At 30.3% G+C, this 20,165-nt stretch overlaps 1 protein-coding gene across 2 annotated transcripts; it reads left to right on the top strand.

The window, feature by feature from the left end:
* The first annotated feature begins 3,477 nt into the window (after nt 1-3,477).
* LOC134831191 (uncharacterized) lies at nt 3,478-19,242 on the top strand. Of its 2 annotated transcripts, none has more exons than XM_063844851.1 (9): nt 3,478-3,664; nt 5,597-5,725; nt 14,738-14,850; nt 15,041-15,219; nt 15,346-15,526; nt 16,485-16,533; nt 16,591-17,566; nt 18,536-18,754; nt 18,815-19,242. In XM_063844851.1, exons 3-9 carry the CDS (start codon nt 14,739-14,741, stop codon nt 18,947-18,949), a joined length of 1,851 nt encoding a protein of 616 aa, XP_063700921.1. In that variant the 5' UTR covers nt 3,478-3,664; nt 5,597-5,725; nt 14,738; the 3' UTR covers nt 18,950-19,242. The 2 variants fall into 2 exon arrangements, with proteins under 2 accessions (XP_063700921.1, XP_063700922.1); XM_063844852.1 differs by lacking the exon at nt 3,478-3,664 and adding an exon at nt 3,840-3,860.
* Nucleotides 19,243-20,165: the final 923 nt, after the last annotated feature.

Here is a 20,165-nt window from a genome sequence, read left to right on the forward strand (position 1 = left end):
TAGAAATCCAACAACAACAAATCCAAAGGACAAAAAACCAAAATTGAAGTATACAATCTTCCGCAACCATGTCATGTATTTGAAAGTTTGCTTCTCTATATGCATCATTTGCGTTTCAGCGATTTTTTGAACAACTTTGTGAAATTTTCTTTCAATGTCATAACAATTTGCACACCACTGAATCAGCTCCTTAAAACATCTTTTGTTTGAAATAATTTTAGTGACACAAACGTAACAGCAGATAAACGAGAACGCCAATGAACCAATAATGATGACAGAGATCAGTTCAAAATCGGTAATCAGCAAGGTTGAAATCACAAAAATTCCGTAAACGGCGATGTGTCGAGGCATCGTCCAATGCAAGAATTTCTCCCATAAAGTTGCTTTTTTCGGTGGATCTTTATACACGAACATTCCTGTTGCCGCATCCATGGAGATAATTAGTTTTGAGATCCGGTCAAATGAAAGTTTTGTTTCAGACATTTTTCGAGCAACCTTTTGAACTGTGGCTACAAAATAAAAGCTTCGGTCTTTCGAAGAACAATTCGATTTTATATGATTGGAAAAAATGTTGAGTTATGAGAAATTTTTAATGGATAATTATATGAGAGGCAGGTGTGAAATTTATTCAAACCTGCGTCATGATGCACTCAATGAAGTTTACTCGCTGAAGGACGTTGCCCTATAACTTCAACATGTGAGAACTTTCACTCGTTTTTATATCAGAAAATTTCCAAATTAAGGGTTTAATAAATTTGATAAGATTTAAGGAAAAATACAAAAGTCGATCAATGAACGCTACGGATTGAAAATGGAAGAAATTAACCTCTTTTTATCTTTGAAGAGGTTAACTTCATCCCTTTTCAATCCGTAGATTTATCGACTTTTGTATTTTCCCGTGGTTTCCATTGCATTAAACCCTTAATTTGGAAATTTTCTGATGTGAAAACGAGTGAAACTTCTAGAATTTCTCACATGTTGAAATAATGTATGAAGCAGAACGCTGATTGGTGTTTAAATTAAATCAATTATTTTGACGTAAATTTTCAGCAGGAACGATGACCGTTTAGCGTCGAGATTACTGCAGAAAATTTACGTCAAATTTATTGATTTAAGTTAAAGACCAATCAGCGTTCTGCACATCAGCTCCAAAGTAACTTCGTACGTCAAGGTTGTTCATACTATAAATGAAAGTTTTTCTTCAAGTTAATTTCAAATTTGCCTCTGTTCAGACTTGTCAAAGTTTAAAATGGCTAAAATCACTTTTGATCGAATTTCAAAGCTTCTTGTGTCTTTGGATGGCATGACTGGCAGTTTTATCTTCAAAGATCCTTCGAAAAAATCAACTTTTTTGGAAAAATTTTTAAAACTCACCATGCCTCGACATCTCCTCATGATGATAATTATCATCACATCAACTTTAATTGTCACTCGTTGCCAATTGATCTCCGTCATTTTTAGTGCATCAGTAGTTACTTGTTTCATTTCCTGCTACTTAACTGAAGCAAAAATGATTTTCGAGAAAAAAATCGTTAAAGAAAACTTGAAATGGTGCGAAAATTTGTACAATATTCAGGAAAAGTTCCATAAAAATGTTCAAGAAATCGCCGAAGCGAAATTGAAATCCGTTGAGCGAAAAACATTTTTGTCAATCACGTGGCTGAGAAGACTTTTGTACTTCAATACATTAAATTTCACAATCGGATTTGTGGTTATTGGATTTTTGTTGCCAAATATTGTGCCGAAATTCAGTCCCCCGGTCCCTTTTTACCTGCCATTCAAGGATCAGGAGACATGGATGGCTTTCATTACGACTTTTGGATTTCAAACTATCTTGGCAATTGATACGGCGACAGTTGTAGCTCATCTGTACGGAATACCGCTTTGTATTTTTATTCACATTTTGTGGTTTTTGGATGTCATTGAAGAAAGTATTGAAAAAATGAAGGAAAAATTGTTGAAAAATATGAAAAATTTGGAATTTGACGAAGAAAAAGACTTTGAGGAAAACAACAAAAATCGTCCAAAACCAACTTTAGAACAGAAAACTTTAAAAATCATCAACGAAAGTTCCAAAATTGAACCTGAAACTGAATTTTCCTTCGACGAATGGATCAAAATACTCAACATCATGATTTGCGACGTGAATTCCGTGATGAATTCATGTTGTAAATTCTACAGTTTATCTGCATTTTCTATTGAACTTGCCAGTTTGGGAGCGCTTTTCATCTGTGGCTTGATGCTGACGGTCGTGAAGCAACAACAATTTTTCGCTATCGGCATCAATATTGCATGTTGTGTGCTTTTTACGACTTGTTACATCAACGAAGAGATTTTAAGCAAGTTAAAAGACATCAAAAAAGCTCTTTACAATCTCCCGTGGTGCAGTTTTAGTCCAAAAGAGCGAAAACAATTGATAATGTTGATGCATTGTGATAAAATTCAAACAGGATTGACGGCAGCTGGCATTCATGTCTTGTCGTTGGAGAGCTTTATGAGTCTTCTTAAAGTTGGTTACACGAAAATGTTGGTTTTGAAAGACGTTATCGAGCATAGTGTAAAGTAAAAAAATTAATTTTAATTAAATTTCATATTTTCTAAGTTCAATTTTAAAAGCAATTTAATTAAAAATTAATTTTATTTAAAAAAAAAAAAAATAAAAAATTGACTTTTTAAAATTAATATAAAAAAAACAATTTTAATTTAAAAAAAAAATAATTTTGACCAAAAAAAAAAGGTCAAAAAGATTTTTAAAAAATTTAAAATATTGATGATATTGAAAAAAAAAATGAAAAATGAAAAAAAAATTTTTAAATTAATTATTAATAAAATAAAATATTAAAAATAAAATATTAAAAATTAATTAATTAATTATTTATTAAATTAATATTAAAAACTAATTTTAATTAAAAAAAAAATTAAAAAATTGACTTTTTTTTAAAAAAGATTTTTAAAAAATTTAAAATATTGATGATATTGAAAAAAAATGAAAAATGAAAAAAAAAATTTTTTAAATTAATTATTAATAAAATAAAATATTAAAAATTAATTAATTAATTATTAATTAATTTAATATTAAAAATTAATTTTAATTAAAAAAAAAATATGTTTTGAAAAAAAAAGTAAAGAAATTTTTTTTTTTAATTTTTTAACGTCTTTTAAAATTATAAAAATTTCAAACCAAACCACAATTCATCAAGTGACGTCATAATTTTAACTCACAAACACATCTTAAGCAAGTTATTTGTCAAATGAAGCACAAAAACCGCGATCTATACCTCACCATGCACGATCACTCGTACAGAGAAACGATCGTTCGCGATCTCCATACGAATGAATTCCCACATGAACTGAACCACATACACAATAAACAACAGAAAACCAGATACACGGCCAGAAAACGCACATAGGTGACTTGAATTTCTTATTCAATATTTTTCTCTTCTTTAGTTTAACACGATATCTCATATTGTTCGGACGATAAAATCTTGAGTTTTTTTTTCAAACGAGATTTTTTTTTTGTAATTTTTTTTCCTCTTCTTCTTCTGTTATATTTTTGTTATTATTTTAAAAAACAACTTTTTCACCAGACGACATAACACGGTCATTTGGCGTGCGTGAATTTGGCGAGAAGTGCAAAAAATAATTGAAAACATTAGCAAAAGTGAGTTTCGGATCTGGTCAAGAAAATAAATAAAAAAGCGCAGAACACACACAAAAAATTGCTATAAATTAAGAAAATGAGTGATTAATATTATTTTTAATTGAATGATAAAAAAAAAGTTGAAAGAAATTTAAAAAAGAATTCAAAACATCATCACCGACCATCAAAATAGTGCACAACACAGCGAAATATCGTAGTAATAATAATAATATGTGTTCTGTTAAAAAAATGTGTCTGTCATAAATGATATTTAGAATCTATTTTTGAATACATAATGAAGAAAAAAAAAATAAAATAAATAAATAAATAAGAGAAGAAGTGTAAACCCAGAATTTATTATATGAAAATAAAGAATGACAGACAGGAAAATTGTTTCAATTTTTTTTTCGTTTGCTAATGATTTCCTTTCAATAACGAAAAATTTTTAGAGTGCTTCATAGTGTTAAAAATATTTTTTTCTTAATTTAATTATTTTGCTTCGTTCAGTTGACAGATAGAATTTTATATCTTTCATTAAGTTGCAAAAAGCTATAAAAATTTTACAGCAAGTGGTAAATTATTCAAGTAAATAAAAGTTGTTGCAAATCGATGATGCAGGGATGTTGGAATAATTTTAATGAAAAGATATTTTTCATTTAATTATAAAGCAACTATTTAAAAAAAAAATTATTAAAAATATATTGAAAAAAATTAAATTAAAAAAAATAAATTAAAAAAAAATAAATTAAAAAAATAAATTGAAAAAAAAATTAAATAAATAAAAATTAAATTGAAAAAATTAAATAAAAAAAATAAATTAAAAAAAAATTAAATAAATAAAAATTAAATTAAAAAAAAAAAATTAAAAAAAACAAAATTGAAGTGTCTGAAATTCAAAAAAAAATCTAATGGAATTAAAAAAAATACATTTTTTTTCTTTACGAGGTATCAAGTAGCATGAAAATTTTTGTCTTTAATCCAAAAAAATTGTCAGAGACTAGAAGATAATAAAATTTTAAATATCCTGAATTCAATATTGTACGATTTTTATTTATTTATTTTTTTTTCAAAAAAATTAAAATAATTCAAAATTTTAAAATAATTTAAACATTATTTAAAAATTAATTAAATTCAAATTTTGAATTAAAACATCATAAACATTTAAATTTTATGTTTCTTCTTTGAAGTTTCTCACTAATTGACAGTTCAACCTTCACAGAAATTATCAAATGTCATTCGTTTTCAAGGCTGTTAACTTTCTACAATTTTTACATTTTCTTTTAAAAATTTAGAAAAAAATTTAAAAAAAAAGAAATTTTTTCGTTCTAATTTTTTGTTTTAAATTGTTTTCAATTATTTGTATTTGTTTAAAAAATTAAAAAAAAAAATTAAAAAAATTTTATTTTAATAAAAATTTTAAATTTTTTTATTAAATAGGTACTATTTAATTTTTTTTTTTTTTTTAGTTTTTATTATAAATCATTTTTAATATAATTTTCATAAAATTTTTTAACAAATTTGTTAAAAAAAGATTAAGTCCTAATTCAAGAACTTCCCATCCCTGTTTCAGTATTTCCTTCTAAAACGCTGTGACTGATAAACAGCTTAAAGAGCATCAACTTCACACACACACCTTAAAACTTGCTAAACATTTTAATATTTACACAAATAATCAAGCAAAAAACTGAACTCAAAGCGAAACAAACAAAAAATCTGTCTAGTCTTCTTCTTCTTCTCACATCAAACATTTTTTTTACGATATTTATACAAAAAAAAAATCGTGTGCCAATAGTGATTAAAGTTCGCCTTACGTAACTTTACGTGATGACATTGTAAAAATGTGTAGGAAACCTGAAATTTGTTTTTAAGTGCATCACAAATTAAATTCAATGAATCGTCTTTTTTGAAATTTTCTTCTTGAAAAAAATTAAAAGATTTTTTTTAATTCATCAGGTTTTTCACATCACAATATGAACTAATTCCTTCAATACAAATAAAAAATCGAAAAAAATACGAAAATCGTCCAAAAGTTCCAGAACAACAAAAATTGCCATTGAAAATAATTTAAACATCGAATTTCAAGTAAGTTTTTTTTTCGGAATTCTATCTTGAATTTATGCTCAACAACAACATCGTCGTGTCACAGTAGACTTTCTCAGAAACATGACAGCGTTCAATGCAAACCGGTAGGACTATTTTGTTGCCATATTTGACAAAAGTGTAGAACGAAATGACAAAACAGGTAGTTTAGTTTTATTTTTTTCTCTCGATCTGTTTCTTGTTCTTTCAATTTTTCATCACTTCTCGCACGATTTTTCTCAAAAGACTCGTCCATAAGGTTCGTTTTGTGTGGCGCAAAGAATTAAAATGAATGATGAATCAAGTATCCAAAAATATCCGCTGTTTTTGTTATTATTATTATTCTACTTGTTCGTCGTTCGTGCAAAAGTCATCGCGTTTATTATTGTGGTTCAGACATCATCATTCGCGGCAACGACGAAAAAAAATTACAAATTGTGATCGTTCGAAAATTATTTTTTTTTGCATTTTTTTAATGGATTTCCGATGGAAATTCACTCAAAATTCAAAAATAAAAGAAATTTGATCGAAATTCGATGAAAAAGCGAGAAAATTGAGACATTTTAGAGCAAAGGTGTGTTCATTCTTCGTTTCATGTCAATTTTATTAAAATATTATATCATCGACTGCTATATTCTTGTTATTTTATTGACGTTTCTCCATAAAAGTTGCTGATCTATATAAGCAACATCAGAAAAAAAAAATTTTTTTTTCGAACAGATTTGCATATATTTGACGATCATATGCTCTCGCAACACAAACACAACACATCACAAGGTCCATATGTATTTTTTTTTGTGTAGGTAGTAAAATAAAATTTTATGTGTTACATTTTGCTACAAACACACGAGACAACGACGACGCCAGATGAACGAAATTCATGCCGCGCCGTACGAGAGAAGGGAATATTATTATTAAAATTTTATATTTTTCACACATACACAAACTCACACATGTGCAAAACATTTTTTTTGTGTTGTCTGAAATGAACAAACACACACAGCACGCAAAGTGGTTTCGAAAATGCCGAGCGACAAACATTCCATATGTTTGGAAAAACAATAGATTTTCATTGCTCCTGTCTGTTTTCAGCAAATTTAAACTGATAAAATTGTTCAGGTGTGGAATACTAACGAGCAGTTACAATGCATTTTGCGGAAAAGTGGGTCAGAATCAGGTGTTAGGCAACGGCAAAAACGAGGATTTCCATGGAATGGATAAACTTTTTGTTTCGAGTGAATTTTGTTTGCTCTTTTAATTTTATATCGCACTCGCCTACGATATGTGAACGAAGAATTTAAGCAAGCAGTGCTTTATGATTTTGTGTAAAATGGGGGGATTTTAAGTGGGAGATTTCATTAATTCTGTAATTTTATCGTTACTTAGGTGTTTCCATGAAATAAGGTTCATAGCATCAGGTGAAGATAATAGTTGAAGAAGGAATTGATGCGAGAATTTAGTGATAAATTCTTGATGTGAGGATTAATGAGAGAAATTTGAGATAATTTTTTAAGCCCGTCACTGTCTATGAATTTAAGGATGGAATTTAGTTATTCAGGCTTGAATGCAGTTTTTGAACCGTAATTATTTGATAATAGTATTATCTGAAGCAGTTGCCATGAAACTTCCAAAAATAATCTATGAAGTAAGTTTTTCACAAAAGGTTTTTGAACCAATTAAAAGATATTTAGTTTTTAACAAGCAGGTTAACAATTGATTGAAGAAAATCAAACAAACAAACTTCAAAAAGAAGTTCCGAAAACTTGGGCCCAATTACTTATTGCAACTTTATTGAATTGGTTTTATTAAATAACTTCAACATAACAAAACGTCAAAGTGTTTATCAATTCCATGGAGTAACATATTGTCATTAGAAGAAGAAACATAAAACAAAAGGTTCTCAGTGAAACGAAAAAAAAAACTTTTTTAAGGCCCTGGGATCTTGAAAATAAGGTCCTCAAACAAAGGAGATTTTATTAGATTTTTATTTCGAAAAATTTTTTTTTTATTTTTTCGAAAAAAAAATAAAAATTTTTATCATTGGGTGCATTCAAAAATGCTCATCGATGGGCATCAATGATTTTTTCCAAATTTTTTTTTTTTCATCGAACGCGTTCAAGTTAAATAAGATGAATTTTTCGATTCATCGGTAAACATCGAAAATCGTAAAAATATGTCATTAAAGTCAAAAATATTCATCAAAAAACACATTTATGATTGAAAAATGTCACAGAAAAAAATCATGATGGAAGCGATGAGTAATCTTGAATGCACCCATTGTCTATGTAAAAGTTTGAAGGCCTTATTTTCAAGACCCCAGGGCGTAAAAAAGGTCATTTCGTCCCACTGAAAGTATGAGGATGGCATCCTTGGAGGAATTATTTTGGAAGCGCGTAACATAAAATGATATAACGAGAGTAAAAATTCACCAGCGATTGGACAAGCCAAATTAAAAAATTTTTCTCAATACTCCTGATCAATTTTGATCAATTCTGTTTCCTTAAAGTTCAGCCATTGAACTATTTTTCGAGGTTTAATTTCAAACTTTGGCATAATATCTGCAGGCTGTTCATTATTCGAAACTTAAATTGATGAATCCATTTTGAACTGATTATCTTAAGAAGTGATCCGAATAGAACTTGTTGTTCTTTTATTTCTTTTCTTTTGCCGATAAACCGTAAATTATCAAAACAACTAAAATTGCCAAAAATTATTGAACGAGTAGATGAGTAAAACGAAGTTTGCAGGTCCGCTTAAGTTTTTTCATAAAAACGATAATTTGACACATCACCCGATATCAGCATTTCATCAAAAAAAAAGTGGCATGAGATTTTTTGATGGTTTTGGATTAGTAAGGCCATAACCTAAAAAACCTTAATTGAAAATTTATCAAACGGAACTAAATTTCAAAAAAGTTTTTGAACGATACTCGATCTCACTAAAAATGCAGAACGAAGTTTACATTTAGGTTTTTTTAACTAATCCAAAACCATCAAAAAATCTCATGCCACTTTTTTTTCGATGAAATGCTGATATCGGGTGATGTGTTGATAAACCTAAAATAATAATTTAAATTTTAAAATTTACTTTTCTCAATAAAATAAATTCTTACCTTAATTTCATCAGCTAAACATTTCATCTTGCCGGAACATTATAAATCTCGAACATCTTAAATCTTTCGTCAATTTTGAAATCTGCAACAAATTAAAAGGTCAAACAAGAACAAAATCTTTCACAACTTGTTTTTTCTTTATACTCACTTGACCTTGAAACTGATTTCTTTCTTTCAAATCCAATTAACAATTGAACACATTAACAACGGAGACGTCTGGTATGTCTTAATTTCTTTTCACATTTTTTTTCTTTTCATTGTCAGCACGTAAAAATAAATTTCTTCTAAATATCCGCACGACACCTATTTACTATTTTTCATTATAAAGTTACCTGTGTTTCATTCTCGACATGCCGCCGTATACATTCAAGTACGATTGACCATCCACGAAATAGGTCAATGATAAATTATGTTGCATGCTACCATAAGGTGCCTCTCTCGCCGTCGCCGCCGTACAAAAACGACAAACGACGTCATCATCACCATAAACTACATTTTTTAAGTTTTTTATTTTGTGTTTGTTTGTTTTTTTCGCTTTCATGATGGCAATTATTATTCTTTTGAGTCGTACAGACTATTTTAAACATTCGTCTCAACTAAGCCGAGTGTGCGTTTAATTATGTCATTAGTTTTTGTTGATACTCGTACGAAGTATTAGAGTAAAGCAGGAGAGTCGAGAGAAAAAATAACACAAACTATTATTATTACATCGTACGTTGTCACACATTTGGCCGTCGGCAACGAAAAAATTGTGTAGGAGGAAGCAGCGCAAATATTGTGACAAATTACATCGAAAAAAAAAAATTGCCGTGAATCATTTTTTTTTCTATGTAAAAATGTGTAAGCAGACATTTATAAACAACAACAACATCACAATTGAATCGCATCCTTCCGGCAAAGCAATCAATTTTTTATCACGTCCATTTTTTTTTTGCTTTGCTGAATTCGTGAAGGCAGCGAAATGCATCATTACCCTTTATTTTGTGCCTTGCATGTGCCTGGAAATAATAAACAGACACTAAAGTGTGGATAGCGACACGTTTTTTTTTCATTCAGTCACGATTTTTCCCTCAACATTTCTCGTTTTATTCACGAGACGGCATCCCATTCAAGGATTTTTATTATCATTATTTCGATTAAGAATGCAACATAATGCCGCGCGTATATAAAAACACAATGCCAGCGGGAAAATAATCGTTGTACTTTACCATTTATCTATATTTTATTATTATTTGCCATACAACTCTTTTTGCTCTCTTTTTGTGCTCAACATTGTTGCTCGCATTTTATTATCGCGCTGCTTACATTTATTGCTTCATTGCACGATGCCAGTCTGCTGCCATTCACCATTCATTCATACACGGTTGATGATGCAAGAGGGATGCATTTTTGCGGATTTAACAATGAAAGGGATCAACAAGTGCAGGAATCGGATACTCAGGCAAGCGGAGATGCGACAAATAAAATGCAAAATACTCGTACATTTTTCATGAGGTTCGATTAGGTTTTGAATATTTTTTGTGTTTTTTTTTCGTGTATTGGTATTAAGAGCGTGGGTTGTTCATTCATTCGAGTGACAATCGCGATTTGTTTGGGTAAATATTAGTAAATATTTTTCGTTGTGTGCGAGTTTGATTTCGTTTAAAATAGAAAATTGATATTGAGTGAGATAAATTCATCATAAATTTGGCAGATCATTGCCGTAGTTTTGGTCTTTTGTGAGAGATTTATGAAAGGCGGGTGTCAAATTTTATCGAACAATGAATAGGGAGATGATTTAGCGAATGGTTTTGTGAATGTGTGAAAGTATAAATTTGAAACTTTTGAAGCAATTTTTGTTCAATATGGTCTTTGGTAGATTTACTTTTGAAAAAAATCAGTAAGGTTTTGGGACTTTTTGGTGCCTGCAGTTTGTTCATCTTCACGGGTTTTTTTGGACCCTCAAATTCTAACGACTTTATACCCAGTAGGAAATTTAGGCCTTTTTTTAACTTCTGAGGGTCTTAAAAAAGCCCCTGAAGTGATTTCATAGGAGATTTGTGAGTTTTTCGAGAAATCTCGTAAAATTGATGTAAATTTGAGTAATTATAATAATCTTGACTTCATAAGTCTACATTTAACCGCCTTTAAATTTACATCAATTTTGCGATATTTCTCGAAAAACGTACAAATCTCCTAAGAAATCACTTCAGGGGCTTTTTAAACCCTCAAAGGCTTTTTTAGACCCTCAGGGACTAAACAAAGGCCTAAATTTCCTACTGGGTACCACACTGAGTCTTGTTCATTGTAGGATATCACAGATATTGGTCTCAACCTATTATTGCTTGTTAATTCATATGGATTCGGCTTCTTTAATGTTGAATGTCAAGTAGTTTGGAAACAGATTCATTGTTGCTTTGTAAATTATGACTAGAACGTTAAAACATATTCGTTGCCAGATACTGAAAAGTTCAGTTTGCTCCAATATGTCACTTATCCTGCTGTATTTGTGCCTCGTGTCAAAATTCGTAATGCTCTATTCTGTATTTTTTGTAATGTTTCAATTTCATCCTTTTTGTTCAAAAATAAAATAGTACTGATGTTCTTTCAGCCTTTTATACTTACCTGAACCAATTCTCAGAAGTATCCATATTAATTTTCAAAACCTGCAAAAAATATTTCATTAAATTTTTCTCATTAATTATTTTTCAACCTTACCCACAACTCCAGCTGTTTCTTGTTTATTCCTTACCTTACCACTTTTAATGAAACTTGTTGCTCTTATTTCTCCACACCTTTTGCGGTCAACAGCACCTACCACTCCATATGCAACTCGCAATTTACGATGCGATGTGATATGCAAATAACACTCGTCATTTCCTCGAATCCAATTAAAAATACTTCCCAACTTCTCCATATGGTGTCAAACTAAAGCTCCATATACTTCGCTTAGCAAATAATTAAAAGCACCTTGAGTTGTAATCCCTTGTTATAGTTTGTTTGTAATATTAACTGGCACGCCATCCATGTTTCTCCTCATATCTCCATGAAAAATCAAAAAAGGGAAAACTCCGCTTGATCGTTGACCGGATAAAAACTGTAATTAGAATGGAAAATATGAGCTCATAACAAACAACAACAACAACAGATGATTCTAAAAATCTAATTCTACGAGGGTTATGAATTTACATTCTTCGTACAAGCGAACGACTCCCACATGCGGATCCAATATAGTTTACTTTAAGTCGGTATGTAACGAAAAATGTTTTAATGACGTGTTCTCGAGAGTTGTTCGAGTGGAATAATAAATACCAGAATTTATAATGTTTGTAATAAATTCGTTCGGATTTACTTAAATGGCTGAAACAAGTGACAAAGCCATCTATATAGCTGTGGGCTCGAATTCTTGTATCTAAGAAATTACTGCAAAAAAATGATAATTTTTTTCAATTTGCTCTCGTATTATGTCATTAGATCGTAAAGTTTATATTCATTGATGAAAAATTTGTCGCTACAACAAAATGGAAAAATGACGTCAGATTTTCCATTTTTAGCACATTTCAATATTTAATGGCATTGGAGTGGATTTACAAAATACGTAGCATATTGTTTACTTAATTGTTTTAAAATTTTATAAATATGCGATGAATTCACTTAAATTTCCAAGTTTTTGCTTCGTCATATTGTTTACATTTTACAAGGCGTCTCCATATCGATCGAGCGAAAGATGCATTCATCAAAAACTTTTCTGAGTAATTTTCCTGTCTTTCACATCTGTCAACAGCACTTTTTCAGTATATTATCGATTACCTGCCGATAGGAAATGCACTCATTTATCAACTTGACACCGCTTGACATTGTGCCTTGCTTCGTGTACCTTTTATAATAAAATTTTATTGTTATTTTTTGTTATTATTATCATTATTGTCATGCTTTTGCCTGTTTTTTCATTATAAATCTTGTACACAATGACTTGACTGACATCAGGTAACACTTTTTTCTTGAATGAATGAATGAAGTTAGCGCGCTTTGTTTGCATAATAATAAAAAAATATAATTTTTTTTATCATAACAAACATAATGTTTGCCTTGACAATGAATTTTGTGACTAAATATGGAATTCATATAAGTTGCGTTAATTTTTTTAATGTTGTCAGTTTTTGTAACATTTGTTTATTGATACGGCAAATAACTTTTTGATGAATGAAGAAACAATGAGACATGAGAATGATTGGATGCATTGAAGTGTGTCTGTTGTTTCAGATAATGGCAAGTAATTATTTTGTAATAAATGAGAGTTTTTCTAAAGTTATGAGGGGGGATTTTTTTAATATTCATCGATGATGATCAAGTTTTATTTGTTTTTTATTCGTGTCAATGATTATTATGATTACGATTATTATCATGTGGAATGTGAAACAAAGTAGGAGGTGAATTGAACTTTTAATTTGTATGAATGACTTGAATAATATGAATGAACGTGATAATTTTGATTATTATTGAAATGGTGAATAAAAAAGGAATTAAAAACGAATTATCGAAAAATTAAATTAATGTTCATTCAATATTGAGACTCGAATTAAAATTATTCGTTATTTCAGTTGAATTTTGAATATTTGAAAAGGATTCCTTTCAACTTCTTGAGGTTGTATTTCAGTTGACTTTTTTGTCTGTTTTCGAAATGAGGCAACAACTACGAATTTGAGGAAATTACTATAGTCTTGAAAATCAGTCAAGAATAATTCAGAAGGAAGGTCTTCTCAGCCTATGGCTGCCAATTCAAGCTTTGTCGATTTTTTTTATTTGTCAAACGCTCAACAGGCAAGAGTCCTGGGGTAAAAAGCCATCGAAAAACGTTCTTCGGCGTAAAAAAAACCATCTTTTCAAATAAAATACAATAAATCAATAAATTCTCGGAGTTCAGGAGTTCTGCTTCTTTGGCCCAGTTTGATAATGCGATTTGAGTTACAGATGACATCACATAAGACATAAAAAGATACAAGAAGAACAAAAATTCACCAGCGATTGGGCCAGCCAAATTAATTTTTTTCCCTTTCCTCAAAGGCGTTGCGACTCCGCTATGTGCACAATCGTCTAATGTTGCCAGTTCAGTCGCCATTTCCTTAAATCTGCTCCTCGAGACTCCAAAACTAAAATTGCCCTCCAGGTCCAGTGAAACTGTTAATGAGAAAAAGTTGATCATTTTGTTCAGGAGCCGACACATCCACGTCACGGGCTTATCTTGCCTGTAATTCATTCTCCTAAAAGGAAAGACGATTTCAAAAAATATTTTTTTCAAAAGCCGAAAAATTTTTATTTTTTCATTTTTTTAAAAAAATATTTTTTTATTAAGCTTGAGCTATGACCTTTAAAAGATTTTTTATCAAATTTTAAGAAAAAATTATTCAATTAGGAACTTACCTTTCCTCACAAACAAAAATTTAACCAAGGATCGTCTGTGCAGGCTCAATATAATTTCCTCCTACATTTTTTTTTCTTTCCATCAATACCATTAATTGATATATTGACAACATCCTTGGCATGTAATAGACAAATAAATATCTGTGCTACTACTAAGCCAATCCTTTTGCTGCAACTATCCATATCAATTTGCCGTCTGCACAGGATGAGAAAACGTAAAGAAGAAAAATCTAATTAAAATCTTTTGTAGTTAATGAGTTACAGACAGTTATTATCATTTGTCTCATCCCCATCTCACTCTTCTCAGTTGAAAAATTTTTACCATTACCATAAAGAAGAAAAATTGCAAGCAACAGGAGGAAAACTCTTTCTACGTACGGAATAATGATGATTATGATGTTGTTGTTGCTGCACTTTGTATTTAATATTAAAATATCCAACAAGCAATTAGCAATAAATTTTTCTCATTCTTTGTTCTCCCTTTTCTTCTTTTGTTTTTCTAGCATGACTTCGACCGTACGACACGAATATTCATCTAATGTGGTACGAGAATTGCATCCAACAATGACGACAACTACGAGCTCCGGCTTTCAAAGCAAACTCGATGATAAGTTAGGTAAGTTTATCCTCTCGTTTTATTTGTTTTTCACCTTTAAATCATTCTGCAAACGAAGAAAAAAACTTTTTGCCAGACAGTTTTATTCGAGTTTTATGTGTCGTGTGACAATTTTTGGCACAATAACCTACGTTAATTTTGTCATCTACGAGTTTTGCATGTTAAAATTTTCTTCTTTTGTTGCCTTCAGACTACTTGTTGGATGATTTGCAAGCGAGCGTTAGTCGTCCAGGAAGTTCCTTGGGACAACCAATTACGACCTCGTCATCGTCACATCATCATCAGAGCAGCTCGTCACAGCAAGTGCACTATTTGCAGCCAGCTAATTCGACAACAGTTTTGCGCGAACGTTCAACAAGTCCCGTCTCTGTGAGTTTTTCAGTACCTTTCGACAAAAAAAAAGCATAAAAATTAATATCCATAAAAAAAGAGAGATAAACTATCGACCGTAATAAATTGCCATTTATTGGATTTTTTGTCATTTTTTTTTCTCAGGGACAGAAAAAATTCTACACCGCAACATCCAAATATGAATACAAAAGTAGCTCAGGTGGCGGAAACAAGGCAACGAATACGACGGATTCTACTGTCACCGATGTGTACAAACAGAATATCAATCAACTGGATAATTTATTGAGCGATTTGGAACGTGAACGGGACTCCTCGTTAGATAGAAGTGAGTGACAAATATTTTTTATTTGGGCAGTTTTTTCGTGATAATTTTAGTTTTTGGCTAAACAATTATAAAATTTTTAAAATTCATTAAATTTGACTTAAATTTAATAAAAAGTTAAATTTTATGATAAAATTTGGACAAATTTTTAAAAGATGCAAAAAAAATGAAATTTATTTATTTTTATCAAAGATTTTTTTTTCAAAAATACGAGAAAGGATTTAATACAAAAACTGATAATTTTAATTTTTCAGTTTTTATAGCAAAAAAAATTATGAAAATTGAAAAATAATTTAAAATTGTAAAAACAAAAAAAGAGGCAAAAGCAGCAGCTTTCAGCTTTTGTCATTGTTTGGTAGTTTTCGAATAAAATTATCAAAAAAAAAACTTTAAATAAATTTAATTTTAAAATATAAAAAAATATTAATTTTAATTTTATCTTCAATTTTAATTAAATTAATTTAATTTTAATTAAATATAATTTTAATTTAATTTTTTTTTTTTGTTAAAAAATATCTCAAAATGTCAGTAAAAGTTCTGAATTTTTTTTCAAATTATTATTATAAAAAATTTAACAATTTTCTTTAAAATAATGTTAATTTTTTTTTTCATTATTTTTTTGCCTTTTAAAAAATTCATTTTTTAAATAACTAAAATTTCTCTATAAATTTTTGAAAACGAAAAAAATCTCAAAACTTACCTTTCGCTAATCCAAATATTTTTTTCCTCTGTTATTGGATCATTTACAATTGATTAATCTTTTCACGTGAGTCCTTTTCGACAAATTGGCAAAAAAAAAAAATTTTCCTCTATATTTACCGTTCGGCTTTAAAAATATAATTTTTCACACCGCATTCGAACTTTGTATTACAAGGTCTCCCCTGCCCTGCTATTTTTATCACTCACATGAGTCAGATTTGTAAAAATCTTAAAATAACTATTTTTTGTGTTTCATTTACAGAGAGGACCATTAAGACGCTCGAATCAAATGTCAATATCGATCCGACATTGTAAGTGCCAATTTTCTTTTTTGCAACTTTATTTTAATTTTTTTTCCAAATTTTCAGAGAGCCCGGTCAGCAAAAGCTCGTCAAAACAACGACTTTCCATCAAACGGGCGAAAAACGTGTCGCACGTGAGTTGCTCTACGATCCTCCAGGCACGGAAGTCGTTCGTCATTCACGCAACCGCAATCGCAGTCCCGGCACATGGGACAACCGCACCGTCGAATTTGTCGATAGCGGCACCGTTGATCGTCATCACACGCCAAATGTGCGTTCGGAGCATTTCTACACGGAAAGCAAGGAACTTTCGCACTTGCCGCGCTCCCCAAAAGTCCATTATTCGGAGCACGTATCGGAAAGTGTTGGCGCCGATGCCGTTCGCAAACTCGATATTGACGAACATTTATTGCCGACGCCAAACACGAAGGTAACGACAACTGTTCGCACCTACACGTACGAGTTGCCCGAAGAACCGGAAACGGGTTTGATCAACAAGAAGATTCACATGAAGGATGAAGCGTACAATCGAACCACTACAACGTTGCCAAGTAATCGTGCGGAACGCGATATCGAAGCATTGCCCCCGGGTTCGTCGCACACCCTTACGACATATCGCCAAGACGCGAATGACCTTCCGACACTCGTTAATGGCACGCCTGCGACGACAAACAGCAAATCGATGTTCTACAAAAAGGAGACGAAATCCTCGAACACAACTTATTATCCGGGCTCGCCAGATCCGAGTTTGTTGCCACGCTTGACGCAACAACCGGATGACGGTACAGGACGTCCTGTACACGTTTATCAGGAACAAATTACGCATAAAGGACCTCCGGGATCGCCTGTGCCTTCGGATCCGTATGGCATGAACACGATAACGTATCGCTACAATTCGACAAACACGAATGCGAATGTTCGTTATCCGCCGCCGGAACGAGAGCCGTTGTTGCCAGCGTTTCCTGTCGATGGTGTCGATAATCAGCATCCGGATGCCAATCCGCCGAAGCGTGTTGAGGATTTGATGGCTACTTTTGGAGATGTAAGTTTGCTAAAATTTTTTTTATAACATTTTTATTGCATTTGCCTTCAAAATTTTGCCTCGAAATTTATAACTTCGAAACTAAGAGTTTTCGAGCATATGTTTCATGGAGAAAAATGATCATTTTTACGTAAGAAACAATTTTAGAGCAATTTTTTACAAAAATCTATAATTTTCAGTCATTTTTCATTTTTAAAGAAAATTATCAGAAATTGAATTCAAGAAATAAATAATTTAATTTAAATAAATATGTTTTCGAAAAAAAAAAAATTTTTTTTCCATGTAAAAAATTGGCTCAGTTACAAAATCCAATATCAAAAAAAAAAAATAAATAAAAAAAATTCATAAAAAATTTCATAGGTCCGTCTAATAATTAAATTAATAATTCCGTTCCAAATTTTTTCCGAAAAATTTTTTCCATAAAATAAAAAAAAAAGTTTTGAAATACTATTTCATACAAAATGACAAAATTTTAACAAATTTGGGCCCTTTATGAATATTTTAGTAGTTTTTGTGGTGATTTAAAATTGATCTGAAAGTATTTCAAGTCAAAAATTTTAACAAAAAAATTTCATAAAAATAACCGTCAAAAATTTTTGAAAAATAATTTTTAGGAAATATTTTAAAAGAAGAAAATTCATGTAAAATTTCGAATTTTTGAAAATTCCTTAAAAAAGTAAGGAAAATGACCAAAAAATTGTCAATTTTGATGAAATTTTTAACTTTTTTTTTATTTTGCCCCATTGGATTTTCGGCTTTTGAAATAGGGCAGGGGACAAAAACATAGAAAAAAATTTGGAGCGGCCTTAATGAATTTTTAATCAAGGCAAATATTTTTTTTTTCATTTTTTGCAATATTGAAAAAATAAATATTTGTATCTTTCAAAAAAAAAAAAATAAAAAGAAAATGTGAAAAAAAGTTCGAAATTTTAAGCCATCTTACTAATTTTTTTTTTATTTTTCTTCCAGACATCCGTTACGGAAACAAACTACTTACGCAGACGTGAAGTTGCCGAAAAACCCATCACACCAACACGCATCGAGGAAAAACAACGTACTTTGGTGCCCATTCAAAATCCCGATGATCAACGTGAATCGACGAAAAATGTCGCTGGAAGTCCCGTTTATTATCCTCCTGGTCATGAAATGTTCGAAAAGAAGGAAGAAGCTGCTGTTTGGACTGCAGCTGTAAGATTTTTTCTCCTTGATTTAAAAAAAAATAAATAAACAAAAAAATTTTACTTTTAGGGCGGCATGGCTCGTGGTCGCGGCGAATACGAATACAAAGCAGAGGCAAAACAAAAGAGCAAAAGCAAAAGTGGGGCAGCAGTTGTGCCGGTTTGTCTCCCACTCTGTTGTGCCATGCCATGTTCAATCATGTAAAACAAGCTCAATACGGAACTTTTTGATGATGAATTGCTAACCCACTTACGACAAAAAAAAACAACACAAAAACTACTAATGAAATATTTTATTCCCTAATTAATTGTTAAAAAATAACTTGTTAATCGTCGTTCGTTCATTCATTCAAAGTTAATGAAACAACAACAAAAAAAAGTAGAACAGAAACTTTAATAATAATATTTAATGTTAACATAAAATTTTTATTTTTTGATACTTTCCGTCAAATAATTGTCCCTCATTGCCTTAATTCTGTTTGATTTTTGTGAATATATGTGCCAAAATATTCAAAAATTAACATTTTAATGAACAAAAAATCAATGAAAAAGTTGATTTGAATTTTTTTGACGAAAAATCAGGAAAAATTTCAAATAATATGTAAGTTAAAAATGTAACAAAAAAGATAATAAAATGAATAAAAAACGAAAAAAATATTAACTAACAAAAAATATCATTTTTGAAATTACTTAAGAATACTTAATATTATAAGTTTTCACATTTTTATAGATTTTTCCATATTCTTTACATCGCCCGATTTCATAAAAAAAAACATGGAATGAGATTTTTTGATGTTTTTGTGATAGTTAGCCCTCAAGTAAACGAAAAACAACCTAAATACAAAGTTCTGGAGATTTTTGACATTTTTTTTAGGGATTTGAGGGTACTTGAACCTTCTTGGCATACCCAATAAAACTAAAAGTGCTGACAAACACTGAACCTTATACCAAAATTTAGAATTAAAATTTTGTTGGTTTACTTTAGGCCTAACTAACACAAAAACATCAAAAAATCTTATGCCAATTTTTTTTTTTTGGTGAATTGATGAAATCGAGTCATCTCTACATTAAAAACTTAATTCATGATAACGATCAATTTACAACATGAAATGAATTTTTCAGTGCTCTAGCTTACAAACTACTTCAACTCCTGTTGGGATTTTTTGATTAATAAGCGACATAATAAAATTAGTTGATGAAATTTTTACATTAAATTATGATCTTTTTTTGTGAGGTTTTGCGAGATGTTTCTTCAAAGCTGTTTTAGTTTCGAACAATTGGAAGCAAGAGTCATGATTACAAGTAAACGGCTTCTTTTCATGCAACACTAAATGAAGTCTATAGCTTTTCAACTGTGTGAAAGTTCTTCCACATTTTTCGCATTTAGCTGATTTAACTCCTTCATGGCCCGTTTTTATGTG

The sequence above is a fragment of the Culicoides brevitarsis genome, chromosome 2 (genome assembly GCF_036172545.1).
Source record: "Culicoides brevitarsis isolate CSIRO-B50_1 chromosome 2, AGI_CSIRO_Cbre_v1, whole genome shotgun sequence".
NCBI classification, from domain to species: domain Eukaryota; kingdom Metazoa; phylum Arthropoda; class Insecta; order Diptera; family Ceratopogonidae; genus Culicoides; species Culicoides brevitarsis.

Excerpts from the sequence above, each read along its gene's own strand:
- LOC134831191 (XM_063844851.1), top strand. The coding sequence starts at position 14,739 with ATGACTTCGACCGTACGACACGAATATTCATCTAATGTGGTACGAGAA. Across the intron at positions 17,567-18,535 it reads TGATGGCTACTTTTGGAGAT|ACATCCGTTACGGAAACAAA; the intron begins GTAAGTTTGCTA and ends TTTTTCTTCCAG. Across the intron at positions 18,755-18,814 it reads CTGCTGTTTGGACTGCAGCT|GGCGGCATGGCTCGTGGTCG; the intron begins GTAAGATTTTTT and ends TTTTACTTTTAG.